Source organism: Antedon bifida, chromosome 1 (genome assembly GCF_963402885.1).
Source record: "Antedon bifida chromosome 1, ecAntBifi1.1, whole genome shotgun sequence".
In the NCBI taxonomy this organism is placed as follows: Eukaryota; Metazoa; Echinodermata; class Crinoidea; order Comatulida; family Antedonidae; genus Antedon; species Antedon bifida.
In genome coordinates this window covers 14,793,130-14,817,676 of record NC_136226.1, presented here as the reverse complement: position 1 = coordinate 14,817,676, position 24,547 = coordinate 14,793,130, and the positions used below count along the sequence as shown (strand labels likewise).

The 24,547-nt window shown below is 31.5% G+C and overlaps 1 protein-coding gene across 4 annotated transcripts; it reads left to right on the top strand.

Annotated features, from left to right (window-relative positions):
- The first annotated feature begins 961 nt into the window (after positions 1-961).
- On the top strand, positions 962-24,524 carry LOC144843713 (uncharacterized). Of its 4 annotated transcripts, none has more exons than XM_078700622.1 (36): positions 962-1,046; positions 3,957-4,136; positions 4,450-4,521; positions 4,882-5,010; positions 5,499-5,692; positions 5,948-6,033; positions 6,194-6,294; positions 7,086-7,253; positions 8,684-8,750; positions 8,976-9,082; positions 10,771-10,893; positions 11,222-11,254; positions 11,563-11,629; positions 11,842-12,014; positions 12,298-12,414; positions 12,576-12,695; positions 13,221-13,340; positions 13,630-13,713; positions 14,019-14,270; positions 15,560-15,791; positions 16,240-16,303; positions 16,656-16,762; positions 17,278-17,385; positions 17,517-17,566; positions 17,679-17,863; positions 18,229-18,276; positions 18,553-18,745; positions 19,096-19,219; positions 19,472-19,548; positions 20,256-20,398; positions 20,669-20,834; positions 21,226-21,473; positions 21,589-21,728; positions 22,335-22,526; positions 23,154-23,372; positions 23,902-24,524. In XM_078700622.1, exons 2-35 carry the CDS (start codon positions 3,975-3,977, stop codon positions 23,363-23,365), a joined length of 4,464 nt encoding a protein of 1,487 aa, XP_078556748.1. In that variant the 5' UTR covers positions 962-1,046; positions 3,957-3,974; the 3' UTR covers positions 23,366-23,372; positions 23,902-24,524. The 4 variants fall into 4 exon arrangements, with proteins under 4 accessions (XP_078556748.1, XP_078556739.1, XP_078556757.1 ...); XM_078700613.1 differs by having other exon boundaries at positions 13,627-13,713; XM_078700631.1 differs by lacking the exon at positions 14,019-14,270 and having other exon boundaries at positions 13,627-13,713.
- The last annotated feature ends 23 nt before the right edge of the window (positions 24,525-24,547 follow it).

Here is a 24,547-nt window from a genome sequence, read left to right as displayed (position 1 = left end):
AATGAAATGACTATAGGCCCGGTTCAAAATTTTCTATTGGCACGACTGCCGTCTAACGTAATAGTGTGGCGCGGGGGGACGTGCGATGTGCGCGCGTGATTGGTGGACTTTTCGATAATATGCTTAAATTTTAATACTGTAGTATATTTTTCTAAATGATAAAATTGATATTTTAAAATTAAAAGGAAGACTTAGGCCTACCTTGATCCCTTATTTATATGATATACACACAGGGCGACAGTTTTCAATAATATATACAGATTGCGTTTTTAAATATTTGATGTATTTTCCACCAAAACATGAAGAATGAAGATTAATAAAATCAGTTTTTGATGCTTTGAAAGGCTATTTTGCTGTTTTAATAAAGTTATTCGCTTCCGTAGAAAAACGTCAGGAATAAAGAATAATGATTTCACTTCCAGGTAGGATAACTGGATAAATATCACGATCCAATACCTGACATTAAAATTGCATATTCAACACAAAAATGTTAAAACATTATTTTTCAGATAATATATTTATTTAATATTACATATCTTAGAAATTGAATACTGTAATATGAAATTTGAACTGCTAAATTTAATTTGTGTAAAAGTTGTCTTTTACAGACATTTGGCTTCACATCCTATAAAATATAATAAAATTAAACAAGAAGATGTACTCTTACTTATTAACAGTGTCATTAAATTATTTGCCACTTTTGCGACGGCGATCACGAACAGGCCTTTGAAAAAATTAGACATTTTTATTAAATATCAATCTTGCTTATCTTTTGCTGATACACATGCATTCATAATATGGAAAAAAATATTTTGAAAATACGAAAAATTAAAGATTAACCAACTAAATTGTATTAGGCACCTAACAAATCAGAACTTAAGTTTTTGATTGAATGTATCATAGCAACGTGTACCACGTGATCAATCAATTAGCAAAGTAAAAACTGTCATGGCGGTGTGTTTTGTCAACATAATCGGTTTTCTAATTATTGTAATGAATTATTAATGACTCGACTTTATTCAGTTAACTCATAATATTATTTACAGGTAGGATACTGTTTTCTGAAGGTTCTATAATGAAGGCTTTAACCAGCCTTATAATATACTAGGCCATAGGCTTAGGCTAACTAAAATCTAGCCACAAGCAAGGCTAGGCTAGCTCGCCTAGCCGTAGGTAGGTCTGGGGAATACAGGTCAACCCGTACCCATGCCAACTCGTACCCACCAACTCGTACCCAAATTTTGGCTTACTCGTACCCAAAATTTTGGCTGACCCGTACCCATCATTGGCTGACCCGTACCCATCATGACATTGGCTGACCCGTACCCATCATTGGCTGGCCCGTACCCAAGTTTAATGCTATTTAAAGTATATTTATATTACATTTAAACCCAGTTTTATTAAATTTTTAGATACCAATCATATGTTCTATATTATAATGGCAAAAACTATTGACCTAAAAAGTATAATAATATGTACAGACTCGTACGAAAAAAGCACAGCTTTCATCGTATTTGCGTACATCGTATTTGGTCAAGTTAATACTTGAGGGCGCTGTTTTATATGGCTCTGTGGAAGATGTCAGTGGTCGGCTGTGCTGCATTCTATTTTTTTTCATTTATGAGTTATTAATCTATTATTTTCTACAAATAGTAGTACACGGACATTAAAATACCCACTGTGATGATGAAAACTTGAATTATTAAAAGTAAACATCAATATCTTTTATACATAATTTGTATTTTCATTTTATTTTACAGATAATGAAGTAATGTGCTTTTTGAAAATCGTTTTAAAACGAATGGTTTTTGTTGTTTTGTTTTGCAAGTTTTGGAAAATATTAAACTGTTTTAACATTTCGAAAATATTTAATACATTTTTAAGTAGTCACTCGTATTTTAAAATCACGAAACTATTTAAGTGGATACCAGCCTCATTGCTGCTATGAGCATCTTAGTAGTAGATTAGATTATTGCCGTTTATCTAGTATACAATGACGGATGTGAGAGTAATAATAAAAGGTAACCTCCCAATAATTTAACATTATTACAAACGACGACATTTGCTGTTATTACGTTTTCATTTTATAATGATTATTACTGTATTATTATGACTAAAAACCGAAATAAATACTACATCTTATCGCTGACAGATACGTAAGTACTCAGACACGTGTAGGTAGGCCTTCAGAACGTTTATATTATTTTAGTAAATAAGACGACATCCGTTGCCATGGAAAAACAATCGTAGTTCATTCATTTGTCTTATTTGACACATTATAGAATGCATATTTTTTTTTTTTAAAAGGGAATCCCTCGTCAGCAAAAACACGTAGCTGTAAGTTATTGAGGAAACATCTACCAAAAATGTTTAATTACCGTAAACAAACAGATAATTTTACTGAATTATTTAAGAAAAAAAATAAATAGAAAACGATCATACGCCACATTGCGTTGTCTATTTTTGTATTTTTTTTAAAAAAAGGGAATCCCTCGTCAGCAAAAACACGTAGCTGTAAGTTATTGAGGAAACATCTACCAAAAAAATAAAAAAAATAAATAGAAAACGATCATATGCCACATTGCGTTGTCTATTTTTGGACACACTACAAATGGACCCGTACAAATGCGTTTTTTTTAATATTAAAGAGGAATCCCCATTCAGCAAAAACACGTACGTAGCTGTTATAGAAGAAAAACTGCCAAAATATTTAATAATTGCCTTACAGTACGATGTGTATTATGATCATTTCACTGAATTATTAATAAATAAAATATATGGAAAACGATCATACGTCATTACTGAGTCGTCTCTTTGACGCCGGCCCTATAAATGCGTGTTTTTTGTAATAAAAGGTTAATCCCGGTCAGCAAAAACACGTAACACGAAATCTACGAGTAATTCGACCCCATAGCCCTGCAGGCTTTTTGCTTAAAACAGGGCGTTGTTAATTCAACCAATTTTAAATATACCAATACAATAGAAATAATAATTACTTGATCGAATGTAATCAGGGAAGATAATTAGAATAAAATAAAAGAATAAAAATTGATAAGTATAAAATTACACGTTGTTGGTACTTTACCTGGGCTTAATTGAATTGTAATATTAACTATACAACAGTTAAAATATTTTTTTATTAATTAATGTTCTCTTACGTAAATAAAAAAGACACATCAAACATACGTTTATAAAACTATAATACTACATTTAAATAAATGTTAACAAATATATGCCTAATTAAACGAAGTCTACAATCAAATCAATGGTCATTAATTTTTTTATTAGCACACATTTCACCGAGACCTGTAAAATAAAAAAACAATTTAAATATAAAAATATTCATATGGCAAAAGCATACCACTAGTTTTGCGCCGATCAAATCATTACAAGTAATTATTCAAATTGGGTACGAGTAGGCCAAATAATGGGTACGAGTAAGCCAAAAATGGGTACGGGTAAGCCAAATAATAGGTACGAGTAAGCCAAATAATGGGTATGAGTAAGCCAAATACTTGGGTACGAGTAAGCCAAATATTTAGGTACGAGTTGGCATGGGTACGGGTTGGTTTGGGTACGGGTTAGCCAAAGTGGGTACGAGTTGACCAATTATTTGGGTACGGGTTAGCCAAGTTGGGTACGAGTTGGCATGGGTACGGGTTGGTTTGGGTACGGGTTGACCAGCACCCGGTCTGGGAGGCTAGCTAGGCTAGGGCAGCAGCAGGCGGATCTCGGGCAGGCCTACCCATCTTCGCTAGCCTAGGTAGGCCTATATATTATTGGCCTAGACCCTAGCTGATTAGGCCACCGGGTTAGGAATAGATTTATAATAAATGTTTAGAACAAAACAAAAACAAAATATTTGTAATATTAATTGTTTACCAAAATAAACTTTACTGTTAGCGTTATTATTGTCCTACACTTTTTCTGTCCTTTTCTTTATTTTCTGTGTTTAGATTTAAAGCAATTAAAATATGGATACATTGAACACTCCGTTTTGCGGGTCCATGTCTCTTTTGGACCGTGGAGATGCACCAGCTCAGATTATAATTGATAAAACAACTCGATCAATGGCAAAGCGTCGAGCAGAAGAGACACAATATGAACTGAATAAAATACACAATAGAGTTGATATGGTAAGAAGGAAAAAATCATTGAATATTGTGGAGTGGTGGTGATACAAATTTGTTTTAATGCATTTTTTCAATCATCAACTTATAATTATGACATTATGACACTACTACATTCTACAGTTTTTTGTTTTTTAAAGATTTAAAGTTATAACTTACTAAAGGTAAATTTATTGAACTCCTTTCCAATTAATAAGAAACACAATGTTTAGATCTTAATAGATACTAATTGGCCTATTGACAATAATCAACACCATGTTTTTATTTAGATGTCTTTTTACACTAAACATTGTTTACAAATTAATCTTTTTATTTTTAGACCATGGCTGCATTTGAACTGAATGAAAAACTTATGGAAGAAAATAAAGCTACATATTTCGTTCCTGATTTAGTAAGATATATTAAAGCTCAATGATGTAATACTCTTTTTACTAAAAGTTGTAATTGATGTCCATACCTTTAGTTTATAATTGCTGCGTAGCAGATATTCTGCAGTCACACTTTATTGCTTGTCAGATCCGAAAAGTCATGGTTTGTCTACAAAACGTTGGCCTAAAACAACCTAGGGAATGTGTACAGCTTTTATTCTCTGTGGATGAAATCAATTATTGCAGGCCATCAAAATGATGTTATGCTATAGATCTGTTTGCAGTAATTACTCACACTTTGGAAATTTCTAGTTTTAAATATGCTGTGCTTTATTTTCATTTAATTTTCTTTAAAATTGATTGATTGATTTTTTAATATTTAGATTGAGTTGGAGAGGATAATAAGTGACACTATTCAGAAGAAAAAGTATCAGCAACAAGTGATGGTGTTTGTTGTAGGTTTTGAGAGCAATGCTACTGCTAGGGTGAAGCTTCTCACCCAGATCAACGAGGTTTGTATTCTACAGTCCCCTTCCAATTTATGAACACTATTACCACTAGGTACCAGATTCATCAAATCTTTCTATTCATTCTATTTAATCATTTCTATTTTATTATTGTTTATGTGTAAATTCATGAGCGAATTAAACCGCTTGCGCGTCAGTCTCCCAGAATGTTACAAAATAAACAAACGTCTTCTAAGTTGTGAATTTACCGTTAAGCTAACTGTCCCAGAGCAGGAACCGTGGCTTAAGTTTGACTAGGCCAGTTCAATGGCCTGACCATATAGGATTGTTCTTTCATCTTACCATCGCAAGTCCTGTTAATCATCTTCTTAGCTCTGAATGCACCGTTAAGTTGTCCCAGAGCAGGACAACTAGGCCTAGTGAATAGCTTGATAATGTAATACAGATTCCTTCTGTTTAATTTGTCCATGTTAGATTGTATTTATTTAAAAAAACAATAAAATCCTGACCCAAATTTTCTTTGTAAACCATAGTTTTTCAATTCACACTCATCAAACTTAGAAGAGGAGTTAAATGCTCCCCAACAAGAGTTTGAATTAGAAGAGCTATCAAACAAAGTGCAAGATGCTTTGGAAACAGCAGATACAGCTTCTAAACGTCTTCAAGAAATCAACCAGGAGATGGTCCGTTACGTGGTGGCGATGGGAGGTGGAAAGGCTGCTTCAAAGTGAGTCATTTTATAATTGTTGTATATAACTGTTATATTTTCATGTTATTGTCTTGCCAAATTGTATTCTGCTGGTCCCTTATGATCAGCTTCAGCTGGATGGACCACTCTCGTTAAATTGTTGAAATAAATAAATGTTATATGTTAATATAAATATTTGTTTTAAATGTAAAATACAAATAGGAACATTCACTTTACAGATAAACACTATGATTTCAATAAAAAAAAATTTATTTATTCAATTTTATTTATTAGGAGCAAGAAAAAATTGGAAAAGGCACTTCTTCAGGCCAAGGAAGACATAATGAGTTTAACAGATAAGCTACTGGGAGCTCAAACTGGTAAGCGTTTTAAAGATTTAAAAAAATTAGCTAAAACCAAAATATGGCATGGCGTGATACAGTGGCAATCTTGGACTCAATATAACATTATTGTATATTTTCGATTATTAGTAATATTGTGCTGATTTAATTTAGTATTTATGTGTTTTATGCGATATAGAAATTGAGGATAAGGAAGATCAAATGACCAAATTATATCGTCAGATTGATGTGAAAACCTTGGAAATTCAACGTTTGAAACATGCTTCTGAGATGGCTAAGGTAGGCTTTTTTTAAATTAAATTATTATTAAAGATTTTTAGTTTAAAACTCTTGATTTTCTCATTTGTTTGTATAACTATGATCTAACTGCCTTTATTTTGAAAATCTATTTCTACTATATCTGGTGTTTTTGCCTGTGTTATTTATTTTTTTTCTCTTTTGTGGCGTTAACCACTACTTTTATTCATTTCATCTTCAAATGATCAATTCAATGATTTTATACAACTTTATATATATTCCAATGTTATTCTGTGTTTTTCCCCCGTTTTTTTCTTATATTTTCTCATATCTTTCATACGATTTGATCAGAAAAATTCAATGAGTAGTATGTTCATAAAATGTTATACTTTTGAATTTCTTGTATTATCCACCTTTTTTTAAAATTTTGTTTTATTTCGCTATTTTTTTTCTACATTTAAAACTTAAATAATAAAATGTACTAAAAAATATTTTCTACTGTAATGTAATTATTTTTCACATTTTTATCCTTTTTTTATATATTTATCTTAACAGTAGGCCTATTCCCTGTACATATGCACACAAACACACAAGTGCATATATTCGCATACATACATAATTCCATACATACATACCTGTGTTATTTATTATTATGTTGCTGCACCAATTCTGTGTATGTAGTTTATGCCTCCTACCTGAGAGTAAGGGTAAAAGACAAGAAAAGAAAACATGAACTGTACAGATAAACATAGAATATACTACTAATTTTTTTGACACAAGGGATATGAATAAAATCTTTTATTTCTTAGTTATTATTTTCAAAATCTGTTTAGAAAAACTTAACTGAAGTTGATGTACTAAAAGAGGAAGTGAAAGATAAAGAAGATGAGATTGTTTTGTTGCAACGTCAAATTTCTGATCTTCAATTATCTTTACAACAAATTGAACATACAAGGGAACACACAATAGCTAAATTAAAAGCAACCAATGAACAACAAGAGGTAAGATATGTATGATTTATTCTTATTATATAGTATGAAGATGACTGCTAAATTGTAACTTTATTTGAAATAATCTAGTAGGATATAGACTAGCTCAATATATAAAAAAACTAAAAATCATTTATTGAAAGTGTAGATGGTCAATTAGTGTTTATAGTTTAAAGAACAAAAATGCTTTTCACCTCCAAAACGTTTACCTAAACTAAAGCTCTGTCTACACTATCAAACTTTATGTGACAAAAAAATGCGATGTGCCCATATATGGACACGATGATGTCATCACTACCATATTTGGGCACATCACACTTTTTTTCAAATTAGTTTTTCAAATTAGTCAAATATGTAATTGATTCTTTGTCAGGATTGTTAATTATTTCTTAAAAAATAAATGTTATGTTATTGCTTCTATTAGTTTTTCATTTAAGACATTATTTACATATTTAATCTTAATTTGTTCTTATACTTCTCTTTGTACCTTTGCATTCTTAAACAGTCAAAACACCAAGTAGGTTCTAGTATTTTTACCATTCTCTGTTATTGCAGTGTACACAAATAATGAATTATGTATAATTGCTGTTGATTGGCATCTTTATTTTATATTCGTCAAATGCATTGTATTTATTCTTTAAACTATCTAAACAACTATGATACTCAACCATTATTTTGTACATATTTGATGTGTTTTCTATCTGATAGTACATTTTAAACTCAGCAAATGTGTGTGCTTTAAGCTCTGTCTACACTTTCCAAAAAATGTGATGTGCCCATATATGGAAATGATGATATCACTACCATATTTAAGCATATCACTACCATATTTGGGCACATCACACTTTTTTTGTCAAACTAGTTTGACAGTGTAGACAGAGCTTGAAACATTTTAGTTTATTATAATCTGTTTAATTCATAACTAATTTTGTTCACAGCACATCTAAGTACTAACAGATTATTTTTGCTATTTAGTGCATGTGATGAGCTTATGATCACATTAATTTATTTAATTGAAGTGAGCCCTCTATCATGCAACAAATGATAGTTATGTTCACATTGTCAAGAAGTATTGATTTCTTAAGCCTGCTACTGTATCAATACAACTAGCCCTATTGTTTTCTTAACCTGATTATGTTGACTTTTTAAAGCTATTTCTATTGATTTGTCTTTTGTTTTGCTTTACACAAACAGCATCTTCATTTAAACATTGTTATTGGTTATGGATTGCCAGGAGACACATAACGGTTACAAAAACCTCCCTTGATGCAAAGTTAACAACGCTTTCTATTTTGATACCAGTACTACCATTTTGTAATGTAAATTCTTTAATATAATGGAATAGTAAGATTTTTAAATGGCATTAGATATTTTTATCAAAGGCAACGGACAGACTGGTGAGTTTATTTTTGTGTATTTACATTGGTGGTTTTATTTTTCAGTTGGCAATTAACAAACTTGAAAATAAATTTTCCGGTTCCCAAGTGGTATTTGAAGATACAAGAAAAGGTGATAATTTGTATATTATATGAACATTTCTTGTTTTTATTGTTTAATTTCAATCAATTATAAATATACTTTTACAAACAATGCATGATTGTTAAGAATATGTTCTATCATTTTGTTCACAGCCCTTTTTGCAAGCAATACTTAGTGCTTTTTTTTCTTTTCTGTTACGATTCTATAAGAATCTTTTCTATAATTCTTTCACACCCCTCTATTGTTTTATTGTAGGTCTACAGAAGCAACATGATCTTGAAATTGCTAAACTTAACAAGGAACACGAAGAAGAAGTAGAAAAAATAAAGCAAGAATACACAGATAAATTAGACCAGATTGAGGTTAGTATCATTATTGTTTATTTTATTTATATAAAATTAATTTTATAAACGAATAAGCTCTTTAATTTAAAGTAGTCAAATAAATGTTAAAGGTGTTAAGGAACGTTATTGGGGAAAATATAACAATTTGCTATTTCAATGTGAACCCTTTTAGAGAGCACAACCAAGAAATCAAAAAAACTATAAAATTTAAGGAGAAAAAAATAGATTAATTAAGCTTGGTTCCTACTAGCGATGCAACGTAACACGACCGACCCAACGTAAGCAATTGCCCTTCCAATAATTGTATTTGCCCCCGTCTGCGTGAAATCAAACCTGCTTGTTGCGCATCAACGTTAGCATGCCGTAGACCTTGACCTGGTTCACCTTGCATAGTTTTAAGTACGCGCTGTACTATGTTTTCCAGTGTTCTTTTGCCTTGCGTTGTTGTGAGAAATCAAACTGATTTGATTTCCCGTTACGATGTTTGCAGCAATGTTGATTCGTCGGTTCCCACTTGTGATTACACAATACGGCACTTTGCGTCGATACGTCGCTGCGTTACGTTGCGTTGCGTTCTAGTGGGAACCATGCTTTAGCAATATTAAAAGTAATATTATTAACAGTGAATGTTAATTTTAACTTAACCAAGGAGGAGCATAATGGCATTTCAAAGGCATCGTCCTCGACTTCTTCTATGCCCTCGTCTCCAACGTTATCGTCTTCATCGTTATCGTCTTCATCATCTTCGTCGTCTTCTCGTCGCTCTTCCACGTCATCGGGGGTAAGGTCATGTGACCCACTGCATGGAACCCAATGTGCAAATAGCAGTCTCCCTGTAAAATTAATGTTTAATATATTATGTTGTAGAAGCTTGTCATACTTATTTTTATAATTTTATAAACATTTTTCAATTTTGTTTTGCAAGCTGTAATTATTATTTTGAATGCCTGATCGATAGGTATAATTTTGTTACTTTTAATGCTTTATTTTGTATTCTATTTTTGATTGTGCTATGCTTATCCATAGAGCTAGTTTTCCCAATAATTGTTATAATGTTTCTAATTTTATAAAGTTACTGTACTACGTTGTTTTTAACACCGTTTTGTCTTTTTCATCGTATGAAATGATTAGTATAAATGTACAGTTTGTGCTTGTTATTTATTTTTGTTTAATTTTGTTTAGATAATTATATGGTTGTTTAAACCTTTTGAAGACGTGGCCAGTATCCCATACAGGGTAATTTACTGTCCCAAGACGCGAGGCCCGTAGATCTACGCGTTGACTTTTTGTGGGTCACTGAATTGCATTTTTTGAGTATTTGACCATTGACCTAGGTAAAAAAAATGCAATTTTTTGGAAGGCCAAATCATTTCACATAATAAAACCAACAATTGCAGAAAGTTGCATTGTATTTTTCATAAACATATTGAAAATAGCCTCACTCTTTGGGTGGAAACCTTGCGTCTTCAAAGGGTTAATTGTAGGAATTAAATTGCAAATAAATGTACAATAATTGTAATCATTTTTCTTTTGTATGCTTGTATGAATGTAAATTGTCATTCTTATCAATTAAATGTTGTTTAATTGTTGGCAATGGCTATGTTTAAATACCTCAATTGTTGTTATTTGCCTTTTCCTGTAAATTATACTCAGTATGTCGGTATGTTTTTTATTCTGTTTTAAGTTTAATAATTGATATTTTCTAGGAGAATTCTGTGAACCGAGTGAGGAGCTGGGCATCTGACTCTGATGATGAACAAGATTCATTAGGAGTCAGCAGGCAGTCTACTAACATTAGTCAAAAACGCAGTTCTAATTTGAGAAAAAAGGTAATCATTAACTTATTAAAGTTTTTAATAATGGTAAGATAAAATAATTCCATATAACTGCATTGTTTTAAAAGAAAGTTAAAGATATATTTTGCCACTGAAATTATTTTGTAACTGTAATTTAAAGCAAAAAAATAGTCAAATTGACTTCTTTTGTATTTTTATAAATTTTTTTTCCTATTAAAACTACAAAATAGCCTATTCGAAGTCTTTATTTTTCATGTTTTTGGTGAACAATACATCTTCAACTAATTTCAAAATTATTATGTATTTTAATATTTAATTTGTTCACTATAATGATTGATTTAAAATTGATTTAATTTTCTAGGAATCAACATTTGGTTCATCATCAATCAAAAAGGTAAACAAATATGCAGTCCAACCCTTATTAAGTTAAAAGAAGGTTGACAGGACCCAACAAAGTGTCCCTCTATAGGACTGTCACCTGAATAGGAGTAGGCCCTAGTGTAAAAACACATATTTTCCCACGCTTAGTTCGTGAGGGACTGTCCCTTAAATAGGAGTTATAGAGTTATAGATACTGTGTTGGGATTATGAATGAATGAATAATAATTAAAGAAGTACAATAGCAATACAAATGTATTTTGATATATAAAAACTGACATTGAAAAATACTTATTATACATATTATTGTTATATTTCTTGTAGGTTTCTATTAAAACATCAGCTCCTTCAACACCTAAAGAAGGGTCATTAAAATCAGTGCAAACAAAAGGTGTTGTTGTCATTTTTTATTTCTTCTGTCGGGTATTAATTATAGTATATTTTCAGAATTCATTATTAACATCATCTACAGTACAAAATCCACCACTGCACATTACATGTACTACATGTTATTGAATATACGACCACTAGCTTTTTACAATCCTTTATAAAGTATTAAAAAAAGAAATTATCTGATATTTCTTTTTAATTCATTTTTCTTAGACTTAGATGGTAGCAAGTCATCAACACCTAGAAAGGTTTCAAGAACCAAGTCTAACTTAGAGCCTGTAAGTGAAATACCATTTCAAGACAAATTTGCATTGGAAGATGAGCAGAAGTGGGTACAAGTACCACCTGAGCAATTATCATCAGCTTTTAAGCATTACAGAGGAGAGGTAAGATATGGCATAATGGTAAGATGCTCACCTTACATTCCTAAGGGCATCGGTTCAAATCCTGTATGATTGACTTTTGTAACATACAAACTCTTCTGAGACTTTTTATGAATCAAATTTGGATTTTGTGTTAATATGCCTTCAATCTTCGATTTATGTTATGGATGTTGCTGTATGTGAAGGGATCACTACCTATCTGTAAGGTAGTGAAATATGTAAACAAAATTTTAAATACTGTACATAATGAGTTAATTTTATTCTACTCTTGTATCTAATCTTGTAGAGTTTAATGGTAATACGTGGATTGTCAAATGAATTGAAAACTGTTAAAGAAGAACATCATACCAGAGTGAAAAAGCTACGATCGCAGTTGATTGACAGGCAGCAAAAATGGGATGCCGTAAGTAAAGCATGTCATTGTCTCTAATCTTTAATAGTTAATTTTAATTTCTGTAAAATCAGAATTTGCAATTGTCTTTACAAAATAACAATTTGTCTATACTTTGGCCATTTTAAATTATGCGTTTGTAATTATTGTAATTAAATATATATTTTTAAAAGGAACGTCAAGTGTTGACAGTGCAGGTAGAACAAGCTCAGAAACTACAGAATGACGCAGAGAAGGAAGCTGACGGAGCTATGGCGCAACTTGAAGATATTGTTAATGAACAAGCAAAACTTGTAAGTGCCAAGACTGTACATACTCAATCGTGCCCATTGTCTCTTAAGCTCTGTCTACACTATCAAGCAAGTTTGACGAAAAAAGTGTGATGTGCCCAAATATGGTAGTGATATGACATCATTGTGTCCATATATGGGCACATTACATTTTTTTGTCACATAAAGTTTGATAGTGTAGACAGAGCTTTAAACATAATTAATTATAAATAAAGAATTATAAAGAACTATAAACCACAAATGTAGTCTTTATTTAGAAAAAAAAAACATCAAAACTAGTGTTATATATGAACAAATTTTGCTTGAAAGATATTTTGAATTCAACTAATAATATTTAAATAGCAATCTATATTACTTTTTCCCGTTAGTAATTATTATAATATAGGATTATAAAGTTATTTGTATAAGCTAAGGTAGGAAATAACATTAAACAAACACAATGAGGATTTGCTTGGAAATCTCAAGTGATGTAATTATGTACTTTGATTTCAAATGTGGAGATGCATTTAATGAAATTTGTTTCATTAGGTCGAATTTGCAGAGAAATCAGAAGCAGGAGAAGTGACATTAACTGTTCCTAAAGGAGAAATGTCATCAACATATGTTCAGACAGATCCTAATGTTGACGAAAATAGTGACAAGTTAAAGGTACATCTTATCTACTTTAGGGGCTTTTAAATGTAGTACTAAGTACGGTGATGCACTAAAATGTGATACATATCCACACATGTGTATATGCTAATTGATATTGTGATAGTTTTACCAACCACAAGTTCAGAGTTTGAAGAGATGCTAGTTAAAAATAGTCTTCGACGTTATGCCATTTCATCAAAGCTAATGATTTTTTCGCAGTTCCTATCAAATACTATACATTTGCTCTTTCATCCAACTAAATATTCAGTTTGTTCATTCATTCATCATTCCACATTTACAGCAGGTTGAAGATGGCACTGAAGCTTCAGCAGACAGTATATCAATCCAGTTAAATTCCAGAGAAGTGACTGCTGTTGATTCCATTCCTGTAAGTATTTCATATATACCACATTATCTTCTTGCCATCCTAAAATGTGTTCTCTGTATTATGTTCTTCAGTACAACTATTACCAGCTTCGATCAATCCTTTACTCATACATTTTAATCAATGCGTTTTACCACTCAAGACATGCCATATTAAAGTGGTGCCATGTAAACTTGTATTGACTGGTTTTTCTTTTCTATACTTTGTCTACTTATCACAATATAATCTTTGTGTTTGAGTCCTTCTTTGTTTTGTACTTAATATTGTAAAATATAAACACTTCACTTTTGTCTGTAAAATTCTTTTAGCGTCACCATCCTCTATACAATCTCCTTACGAGTGATTTAGACATATCAGACTTCCTCCTTAAGAAATTATTCAAGGAATATGTCGATGTTGACACTCAAACTGAACCGCTTATTGTTAATGATGCGGTGAGCTATCCAGAAAAAGAAGTTGAACAGTTTGATCAAATATCTCAAGCACACAGTGAAGTCATTAGCCCACATTTCTCTGTGTCAATGTCACATGATAACGATCAACAAACTGTAGCATTGTGGGTAAGAAGTGCATCTACAATTGTTGCTGCTGCATCTTTACTAATTCAAAGTATATTGGACCTAATATAATGCTGATTATTTGGACTTGGACTAAATAACACAAATAGTTATTAATGTGGAACAACAATGCATGGATAACTGTGTGGGTTGCTTCTAGCGCAATAAATTGATGCATTGTGGGTAAGAGATGCATCTTGGATAGGTTGAAATGTATTAACTAATTCAAAGTATACAAATAACTAACATGAATGCAGTTAATCTGAGGTTTGCTTTTAAGTTTTTCAGCATCATTATATCACATTTATTAAGTAAGTTATTTTGCTAGGAACAAAGCTTCTCCCATGCTCGGAGTAAATGACCCATTGTCAAACATTTTTGCGTAACAAAACATTTTGATAAACAACATTTTGTGTAATATATTTGTTTTTTTATGGGTTGCTTTGTGAAAATCAACACACTCTAACATTGCAGAAACCACAGAATGTTGAGTATGAACTGCACCAATAAAATAAATCTAAAAAGTAGTTTTTATTGTAATGAATATCAAGACATTTTTGTAATGCATTTTGTGTCATCCATTGTAATTAATAGAAGATATTACTGTTTTTATAACATTTGTTTCTCCGATTTATTTCCTATATGCCAATCCATCAGAGTTCTAAAAAGTAAGCCGCTACAAACTGTATGTCTACATACTATTTAGCTTTATATCACATAACAGGTCAAGGAAATCAACAACAAATAATAGTAATTAATTTTTAAAATTAAAAATAGTAAAAATGAGCCTGATTTACTTTAATAGTGCATGGTGTTTATATAGAATGTACATTAAGATAATATGTTTGGCTTAATGTAAGCTATTAATGTAATATATATGCCTAATTATTTGTGTTTATAATGCGTTTTTATGCATGGTGCATTGAAGGGTATTAAAGCTATGTTGGTAATAAGAATTTTAAAATGTTTTTTGGGGTTTTCTAACATACTAATGCATGAAATACTAAAAGCTTTTCTTTACAGTTCATGTTTTTAATTGTTGGCTTTTGCCTTATATTATTATAAAAGCCGGTTTCCGTCAAATTAAAGATCTCTCAAACTATAGACAATATTTATGTGATCTACAGTGTGGTTTAATATCACTTCTCTCTGCAATTGGTATTTAATTTAAAAGAGGACCGGTTGGTAAGTTGGGCATTAGTTGGTGGCAGCAAAGCAGGCTGGTGGTGGATCAATGTAGCAATTAATTAGTTTTTCCGTTTAAAATAAAGTAAATGTTATTCTTTTTTAAGGTTTCCAACTTAGCGACTGGCAATGCTTCCGAGTATGAGAGTGAACGTCCATTTTCTGCCAGTAGCCAAAGATCAATGTATGAAAAATACAAAGCAGAATTAGAACAACGCAAAGCAGACATAGTAGAGCGTAGATCCAAAGGAACCTCAATGCATGGCTCGTTACTGAGTGCTAGTCGACCGCTTACAGCTACAACTAACACTACTATTCCAGGAATGCTTGAAAATGAAGGTAATTGTATAGTAATAATTATAATACTACTTTTAAACCAAAGAAAATCAATGTTTTTCTCTCGATAGATAAAACTATATTTAATTTTTTTTCATTTTTTTATTGTTCCACATAAAGTAAGAAAAAAAAAGATCATAAGAAAAAGCCTTGTTACAGTCTTTGTTTATGTGTGGAATCTCAAGTAAGCCAAAAAAGGCTTTAAGGCTGAGCTTTAAGACAAATGTTTAATTACAAAAATGAAATTGGTTTTTACCTCTATACTTTAAGACCCTTTGAAGTAAAGCAAATATTCATTATATAATATTATCATTATTTTAACCCCTTAGAATGCTGTGTTTATTATTTTTACCTCTTAGATGCCATTTCCTGTTTTTCATTCATTCCTACATGCCTCAACAGTCACATTAATTTGTATGTTGAATATTCAAACCTTTGCGTGTAATTTTAGGTGAAGTAACAAAGGTGGACATTGCAACTTCTCCTTATTCATTTTCATCCAGTAGTCTTTCTAAGTAAGTGATTTATTTATTTGTACATATCTATAATAAAGGTTCTTGAAATGCGTGTTTGAAAAACTTGGAACTGGATTTGTGGACCTTTGTAACATTTGATCAATTCATTAAATGTTTTTTCAATTGTGTGTAAAATTTCATTCAAATTCAGTAGTTTTTAGTACCTATAAAAAAACTTCCAGGTTTCATGAGACCCCACTTCATTATTCATCTCATCATCTTATTCAACACTGCAGGCCTACATATTACAGTATTTTCACTGACATGATTATGTAATATATGATGAATAAATATATTTGAATATCATAACAAATAATTATATTATGAATTTATTCATTTGTAATATTGCTAGATTGTCATTGGCAGCTAAGGAGAATCCTGTAATTTCTGATTATTTGAAGACGTATGATTTCATAAATGAATTCAAAGATTCATTGATACAGCTATTTTCAGATAAAGGTTTGTACTTCCAATGCTTTCAACTCAACCAATACCAGACACTAGCCTAAAGCTCTTTCTACACTATCAGACTAGTTTGACAAAAAAAAGTGTGCCCAAATATGGTAGTGATATGACATCATCGTGTCCATATATGGGCATATCACATTTTGTTGTCACATAAAGTTTGATAGTGTAGGCAGGGCCTAATGAGTAGTTTTCAGAATGTGTTTAAAAACATTATTTTGTATCCAAATATACAGTAGAATTCCTATTAAGGAGACACCTTCAGGACCCAACACAATTTCCTCTTAATAGGTGTGTCCCTGAATAGGAGTTTGCTAGTGTTAAAATATATATTCACACAGGAAAGTGTCCCCAGTTTATAGGGATGTCTAATGAATAGGAGTGTTCCAAAGTAGAGGTTCTACTGTGGTGCTAAAAGAAAGATCTAATGATACTCTATGTGTTGCTTAGTAAATATTTGTTTTTTTCTTTGACTTGAATTGAATTATTTAATCTTATTTGTTTTATAGAAATGATGTCAGCATCAGAACAGCTATCCGATTTAAAAATGATGCCATTTTCAGATGAAAAGAACATTCAAAATCAGATTCAAGAGATGACATTAAATACACATCACTGTAAGTACATGTAATTTGCCTATTATTTAAAGTACATACTTGTGTTAATATACACACAATCAATTGTATAATTAATATACAGGGTCTCCTTGTCTCAAGATGTTTATCATATAAATAATTTGTTTTTATAGTCTTAAAAGAAGCTACTTACATTATTAATGCTGTATTTCACTCACCATATGTAAGTAAAACATTCAGTTCGTTTGTTTATTTTTATGGTACAGTTACACTGTTTATAACATTGATTTAACAAGTTATTTTTAGTTTAGCATTTCATTTATTGTACTCAATAGGAGCCTGCAGTGTCTTCTCTTCTGTCAAGAGGTGATACTTTCAGATCTATTTTACCATCAAAGTCATCCAAATCCACCAGTATGGATCGAGAGAGAAGTATGTTGAATATAGAGAGGGAGCCCAGTATGGCAACCACAATAGACGGTGACCACGTCAAAGAATTGCAACTCGAAAATGAACAACTGTAAGTTAAGTTTTTTATTTAACCAATAGGGGTTCATATATGCTCAAAAGTCTTTGGAGTTGATAAAATGTGTGGGAAGAATTTCTGCTTTGTTATACAGTATATCTGTGCTTTGTTCTGTTTTATTAATATCAAATATAATAGAACCCCTATTAAAGGGACACCTTCAGAACTCAACAAAATTACTTCTTAATAGATTTGTCCCCTGAATAGCTGTTGATCGTAGTGTTCAACATATGCCTCATTTGTTTCACAGAAAATTTATTTTAGATAGAAGTTGTTCTATAATACTGATTATAATTGACAATTTACAATTAAACCTCAATGATTATTTAAATTAGTAAATTAATTGTGGTTATTTATAGGAAGAAAGACGGTCAAAAACAAAGAGAAGAATATGAAGAGAAACTAAAGTAAGTATTCAATGAGGGGGAACACCAATTAAATGGATAAAACTATTTTTTTCTATTTATATACCATAATAGTGGCCAAAAAACTGTTCAACAACCTTGCATTAATGAAAACAACATAATAATAAACTATCATATTTAAATAAAAATGAAATCCTGTTTTTGATGTGATGATTACTAGGCCTGCATAGTGAGTATTTTAGACACTGTAAAATGAAAAACATCAGATATTTTGAATAATTTAGAATCGAAAATTAATATTTCACTGTTATATTCCAGCCATAATACTGTTGTGATGATGGAAATGCAAGATATGATACAGGAGCTACAGCGTGAACTAGGTGCATTGAATGGTTCATCTAAACCAGTGTCCAGAGCTTCCCTTTATGATGTCGAGCAAACTATCATCTTCTCTCGACTTGATTTTGAACGAAATCAAAAGAATCTCAAACGGGCTGTGCATAGTGACAGGGTAAGTTGATAACAAATTAATATGTTCTGAAATGCAGCATAGTAATGATATATTACAAAATTTGTTCTATTCAAAAACAAACAAAATGCCTTTTTAAACATACAATGTTCTCATAAAATCCCTAAACCTTGATATATCCAATTGTTCAGATCAAAACCTCCTAAAGTTTATATTTAGAAAGTATTTGAAAGAATTTTACTTTTTTTAAAGTACATGAATTCCTGTTTTAAAGAATACATACAGAATACATTTTCACATTTCAGCTTATTTATAAAATGAAAGTAAAGATTGACCTCAAAATGTATTTATTTTTTCAATTCAATTTATGATATTTGTCTGTATGTAAACAGATATCAGCTGAAAGATACAAGGAAGCTGTGCGTACAATGGATGAATACGTAAAGATCCCAAAACAACGGCTGGAGAATCTTGTTAAAAAGTATACACATCATACAAACATGAAGGCTATTGAAGGTACAATTATCATAGTTTCTTACAGTAGGAAGATTTTGATTTTTGATGACCAATGATCAAACGTCATGTTAGTTCATTGTGCGCATGTGGAGATAATGGGACATGTTTCCACACTCCTCACCTCGACACAGGTTGGCAGCAAATGACCATATAGGTTGGTCATGGCAAATCAAAAACTCCCTTTTATATACCATATTGTAAGATACCATGACTTTACTGTTGTAATTTGCAATTTTTTGTGTTTATTTTCAGCTAATGTTCGAAATAGCGGTGGACTTGATGATGAAGTTTTCAAGCTTTTAGAGAGAATGGAAGCTCTTCAAAGCAAAGTAAATTATTTATTGTATAATCCCACTTATTTATTTTATGATTGCCTGTGTGTAAATAAATTAATAAAATATGCTTATTATGTCTTTATTATGTATAAACAATATTGTACTAGATAAAATGTAAGCCTTAAGCTATGTCTACACTATCAAACTTCATGTGACAAAAAATGTGACGTGCCCATATATGGACATGATGATGTCATATCACTACCATATTTGGGCATATCACTACCAAGTTTGGGCACATCACACTTTTTTTGTCAAACTAGTTTTATAGTGTAGACAGAGCTTTAAAAATCAAGCAATATTTGGTGTTATCTATAATCACTTTTCTCAGAAACTTGATTTTAAGACTTTGACATCAATGTGGGTATCAGTGGTTGCGTGCCATAGGTTCTTGCTCTGTTTCTAATCTATCATCTATAAAGTACCATGTTGATGTCATATCACTACCATATTTGGGCATATCACTACCAAATTTGGGCACATCACACTTTTTTGTCGAACTAGTTTGATAGTGTAGACAGAGCATTAAAAATCAAGCAATATTTGGTGTTATGTGTAATCACATTTCTCAGAAACTTGGTTTTGAGACTTTGACATCAATTTGGGTAGTGGTGGTTGCGTGCCATAGGTTCTTGCTCTGTTTCTAATCTATCATCTATAAAGTACCATGTTGTAACATTGCCATTGTTTTATATTCATAGAGAGCTCAACGATGGGGTGATGATATGGATAAGCTAGCAGAAGAAAGGCAAATGCTAGCAAACCTGTTGATGGAAACATTAAGTATGATAGAGGAAGAATCTGGTATATTCATGATCAAACCAATATTATCATGGAAAGGAAGGTAAGACTACACGTAGAGATGTCTTTGGGTAAAGACCTTGGATTCAAGTACATACTTTACTTAAAGCTCTGTTTACACTATCAAGAAGAGTGTGATGTGCCCAAATATGGTAGTGATATGACATCACCGTACCCATATATGGGCACATCACATTTATCACATAAAGTTTGATAGTGTAGCTTTACTGTTGATAATCTATTTTATTCATATAATTATTGCACATATATAATACATCATATTGTAACTGTAACTTATATTTATTTAATATAGAGGTTGGGTTCCGTCGTACCCTCAAAGATCTTCAAGTATCAGAAGCCATGAGAGATTGACTTCCAACAGAACTATAACACCACGGAACAGCACTCCTTTTAACTTTGCTCCTGCTCCGACCCCAGCTTCATTCCACCGCATGAAGTCGGCCAGACCTCAATCACAGGTATGAGAATTGGTAATCAAATGTTTGCTTTGCCGTATATGCTCACAAATGTTTGTATAAGAAGATGTGTGTACCATGAAATTTATTTGTTTTTGTATATCTCAGAGCAAGCATAATTTCTATGTATATTCTATATGCAAATGAAAATAAATGGAAATAATTTTCCACTGATGAATGAATGAATGTATGCACTATTACAAAACCCCTTATTAGGGTTCTACTGTATTTAGTTGTTACATAAAAATAGGAAATATAAAATAAAACATATCAACTCAATGAAAAATCATCAACTAAACATTTCTTTCTTTTGAGACTGATTTTTAATATTTAATTATAACGTTCAATAATAAATGTAACACTTTTTTAACACCATTTTTTTATGTTTTTAAAGGGAAATGAACTCGCCACTAGAATCTCAAATGATGTAGCAGTACCCGAAGGCAGTAAAGATGTGGCGGTGAAGGGAGAAACTGTGACCTTGTTGGGTAACACACAGCAACCCATGTGGGCCATGACATCATCTGTTCCAAGACCTACTGCTAACAATGGTGATGTTACTAATAGTCTGTCTTTACTACATACACCTAAGTTGTTGGAGCTGGATGTTAATAGGCTGTTGATTGGTCAAAACATTGTTAGGTAATTACAACTATTTTTCAATTAGCAACCAATTCAAATCCAACTCAGGTATTTCTTTAATCAAATCTTGATAAATATCTTATTAAGTTTTGTTATTCTTTTGTATTGTTTTTAGTGTGGCTACCAAATCACTTTTAAGCAATGATCGTCTAACCAATGCTGCTAATAGTAGCGTTCGATCCTATGTGAGTGTGCCACGGCTTGCAATGTCTCAGACAGGGGAGTTGAAGCAGAGTAGGCCTCATTCTACAGGAGGTAAGCCATTAATTTTTTTAAACTTTTTATTTCATACGCATCCAACAGTGAGCATCTCAAATGACTGTTTTATGATTTAACATGCTTATAAACTTATTCTCATTTGAGGTTTAAGGAGTTGAAAGAGTCGTAAGTTACAATCCTGGCACTAGGTCAGGATTGGACCCTGGGATTGGAAGCCAAGCTCATTGACCACCAAGCTACAGCTCCACTGATCAACTGATCCACCATATGTTTTGTACTTCTTTACACATTATTTTTGTCAGAATTTTTGATGGGTAGTTTAGGGTTTATGTAGAGTAGATAAAGATATAATGTGTATTTGGAAATAGAGACTCTAATACTGACTTAAAACTGGAGATCCAGTGTATATGTCATCACTCACCACCAAGAACCCAGTGCATTGGGTGTACCTATGTCATTCTTGCGGGTAGGCGCTGCATTGCCAGATGCTCTCGGTCCATAGAGGGCCTAATCTGTATTTCCTCTGTTTCCTTGAGGATGATTTTGATAACATTTTACATTTAAAATCAAGTAGCTATGTGGTAATTTACAAATACATATATCCTACAGTACAGGTTTTTACACTCTAAAAATATCTTATAGTATCGAGCGATCAAAAGAAAGTTTGCATCCCTGAATCAAGGTCCATTACTCCACCGGCAACCAACAATAATCGACTGTCTCCAGTTCAACCTCTTCCACCAATTAAAGTACCATCTGATGAGCGGCAACAGGCAATTACAGAGGAGAGGGAAGATGAGCAAGATAGACCGATAACTGTGGGGTCTTATCAAGGTGAGAATGGATTACTAAGCATTGGTAATTATTTTTATTGGTAAATAAACAAAATTATTAAGTTTAGTGCATTAACCTGTGCTGAGGTTAGTGGAAATACAATAGACCCACAGCATCCATGAAATGTATTGGCTAATAAATAATTCTGTATAGCAGCACCCTCATACTTTAATTATGCAATTAAATTAGATAAGACTCTGAACAAGAGGCATATTGTTACTCTGCAACAGAAAAGTGTCATTTCAACCCATTACATGGTTTCAAAGCCGTTGAGTTTGTGAGAAGTATACATTATAGTAAATAACCCTTGTAAAAAGACGACCTATATACAGTTACCTACAACCATAAAATAGATTATGGAGGACACTGCACTTTTCTATTTTGTTTGTCACCTAAGCTCTTCTCTTATCAGTAGTAGTTTAGGTCTGGTCATAAGATTTTGAAATTACTTCCTCTATTGAGTCTTAAATATTCCTTTTTTTTACGATGTGCTGTATAATTATAAGGACTGAATCTTTACAAAATTTTAGTTTATGACTGAGTTATACAACTGTAGGCATAACTCTGTTTAATAATGAATTTTCTAGATTTTAAAATTAGTAATAAATATTTTGTTCAATATTTCAGCGCATTCAAAAGCTATGAGCTATCCATCACCGCCTCAAACGCCACCAGGGTCTTCACTACGACACTCTGTATTACAATCACCTTACAGTGATCATGACATCACAGAGCCAAGACCGTCAACACCAGGTCATGTGACTAGAATAACGACGAGATCTGTGTCTCAATCTTCTACACGCACCATGACACCTGAGGGACTCTCTGTAAAAACGTGAAATGAAAGTAAGGAACATTCGATGACAGATTCTGCAAGTAGAATTTAATTTAAAACTGTCTGTTAAAACATATCTATATTTAATATAACCTTATTTACATTGTCTTTGACCCTGTTAACACTTAAATGATAATTGCCATATAAATTACTACTATCATAACAAATTGTGTCTGCAAATTGTACATCACTTTTCTGAGTTTGAAAATATTTAATTTAGTTTTGAATGAAATTCATATATTAAGTTATTCTTGACAAACACAATAGTTAAAAAAGTAGTGAAAGTAATTTTTTTATTCTATTTACAATAAAGATCTTTCAATTCTGTTGGGAAAAGTACTTGCATACAGTATATTTCAAATTGGTAAAGCTTCCAATTTTAACTACAATACATTTTTTTTTGCAATTTAGCAAAAGGTTAAACAGAAACTAGGTCAATACATTCATGTAACAAATTCAGCCAATTCAATGTGTAAAACATAAACGTTGAAACAAATGTAGTATATATGTAACCCAGTATTTCATTACCTTTTTCTTCAGACAACTTCTGTTATATGTTATACGTATATTTGATAACATCATAGGTGTGTTGAAGGAACTGCCATACATCAACTACTGTACTCCTGCTGGTGAAAGGGTCATTGTTGAGTTCATAGTTTATCTGATGCTATGAAGCATTTAAATTATTGACAAGATTTGAAATGAAATATAAAAGTTTTTGAGATATCAGAGACCAAACTGGCCATTAGCCAATAAATTTAAAGCATCGCAAGGTGAGACTAATTTTAAAAACTGGGATTATTTTGGAGACTCACTTTCTCGCAATGGAAGTTGACTTTTTATTTGATGGTGGATCAAACCACAAACTTTTGTATCCTTTAAGATGACCATGTTCAACATAGAGAGATAACGTATACGTGATAAGTTATTAACCATCTGTAAATAATTATCTCATTTTGTGTAATTTACTATCATATTTGTGTACAGATTAATCATGTTATTATTACTTTTATTTTTGATAGCTAAAATATATTTTATTTTATTCGTCCAAATACACCTTGAACACATTTTATTTAAAATAGTGTTTGTAAATGAATTGTTTAAATGTACAGGAATTCTTTAACTATAGAATAAATAGTACCATTAAATGTTATGCTTTTATACTTTAATATGTTTTATACTATTT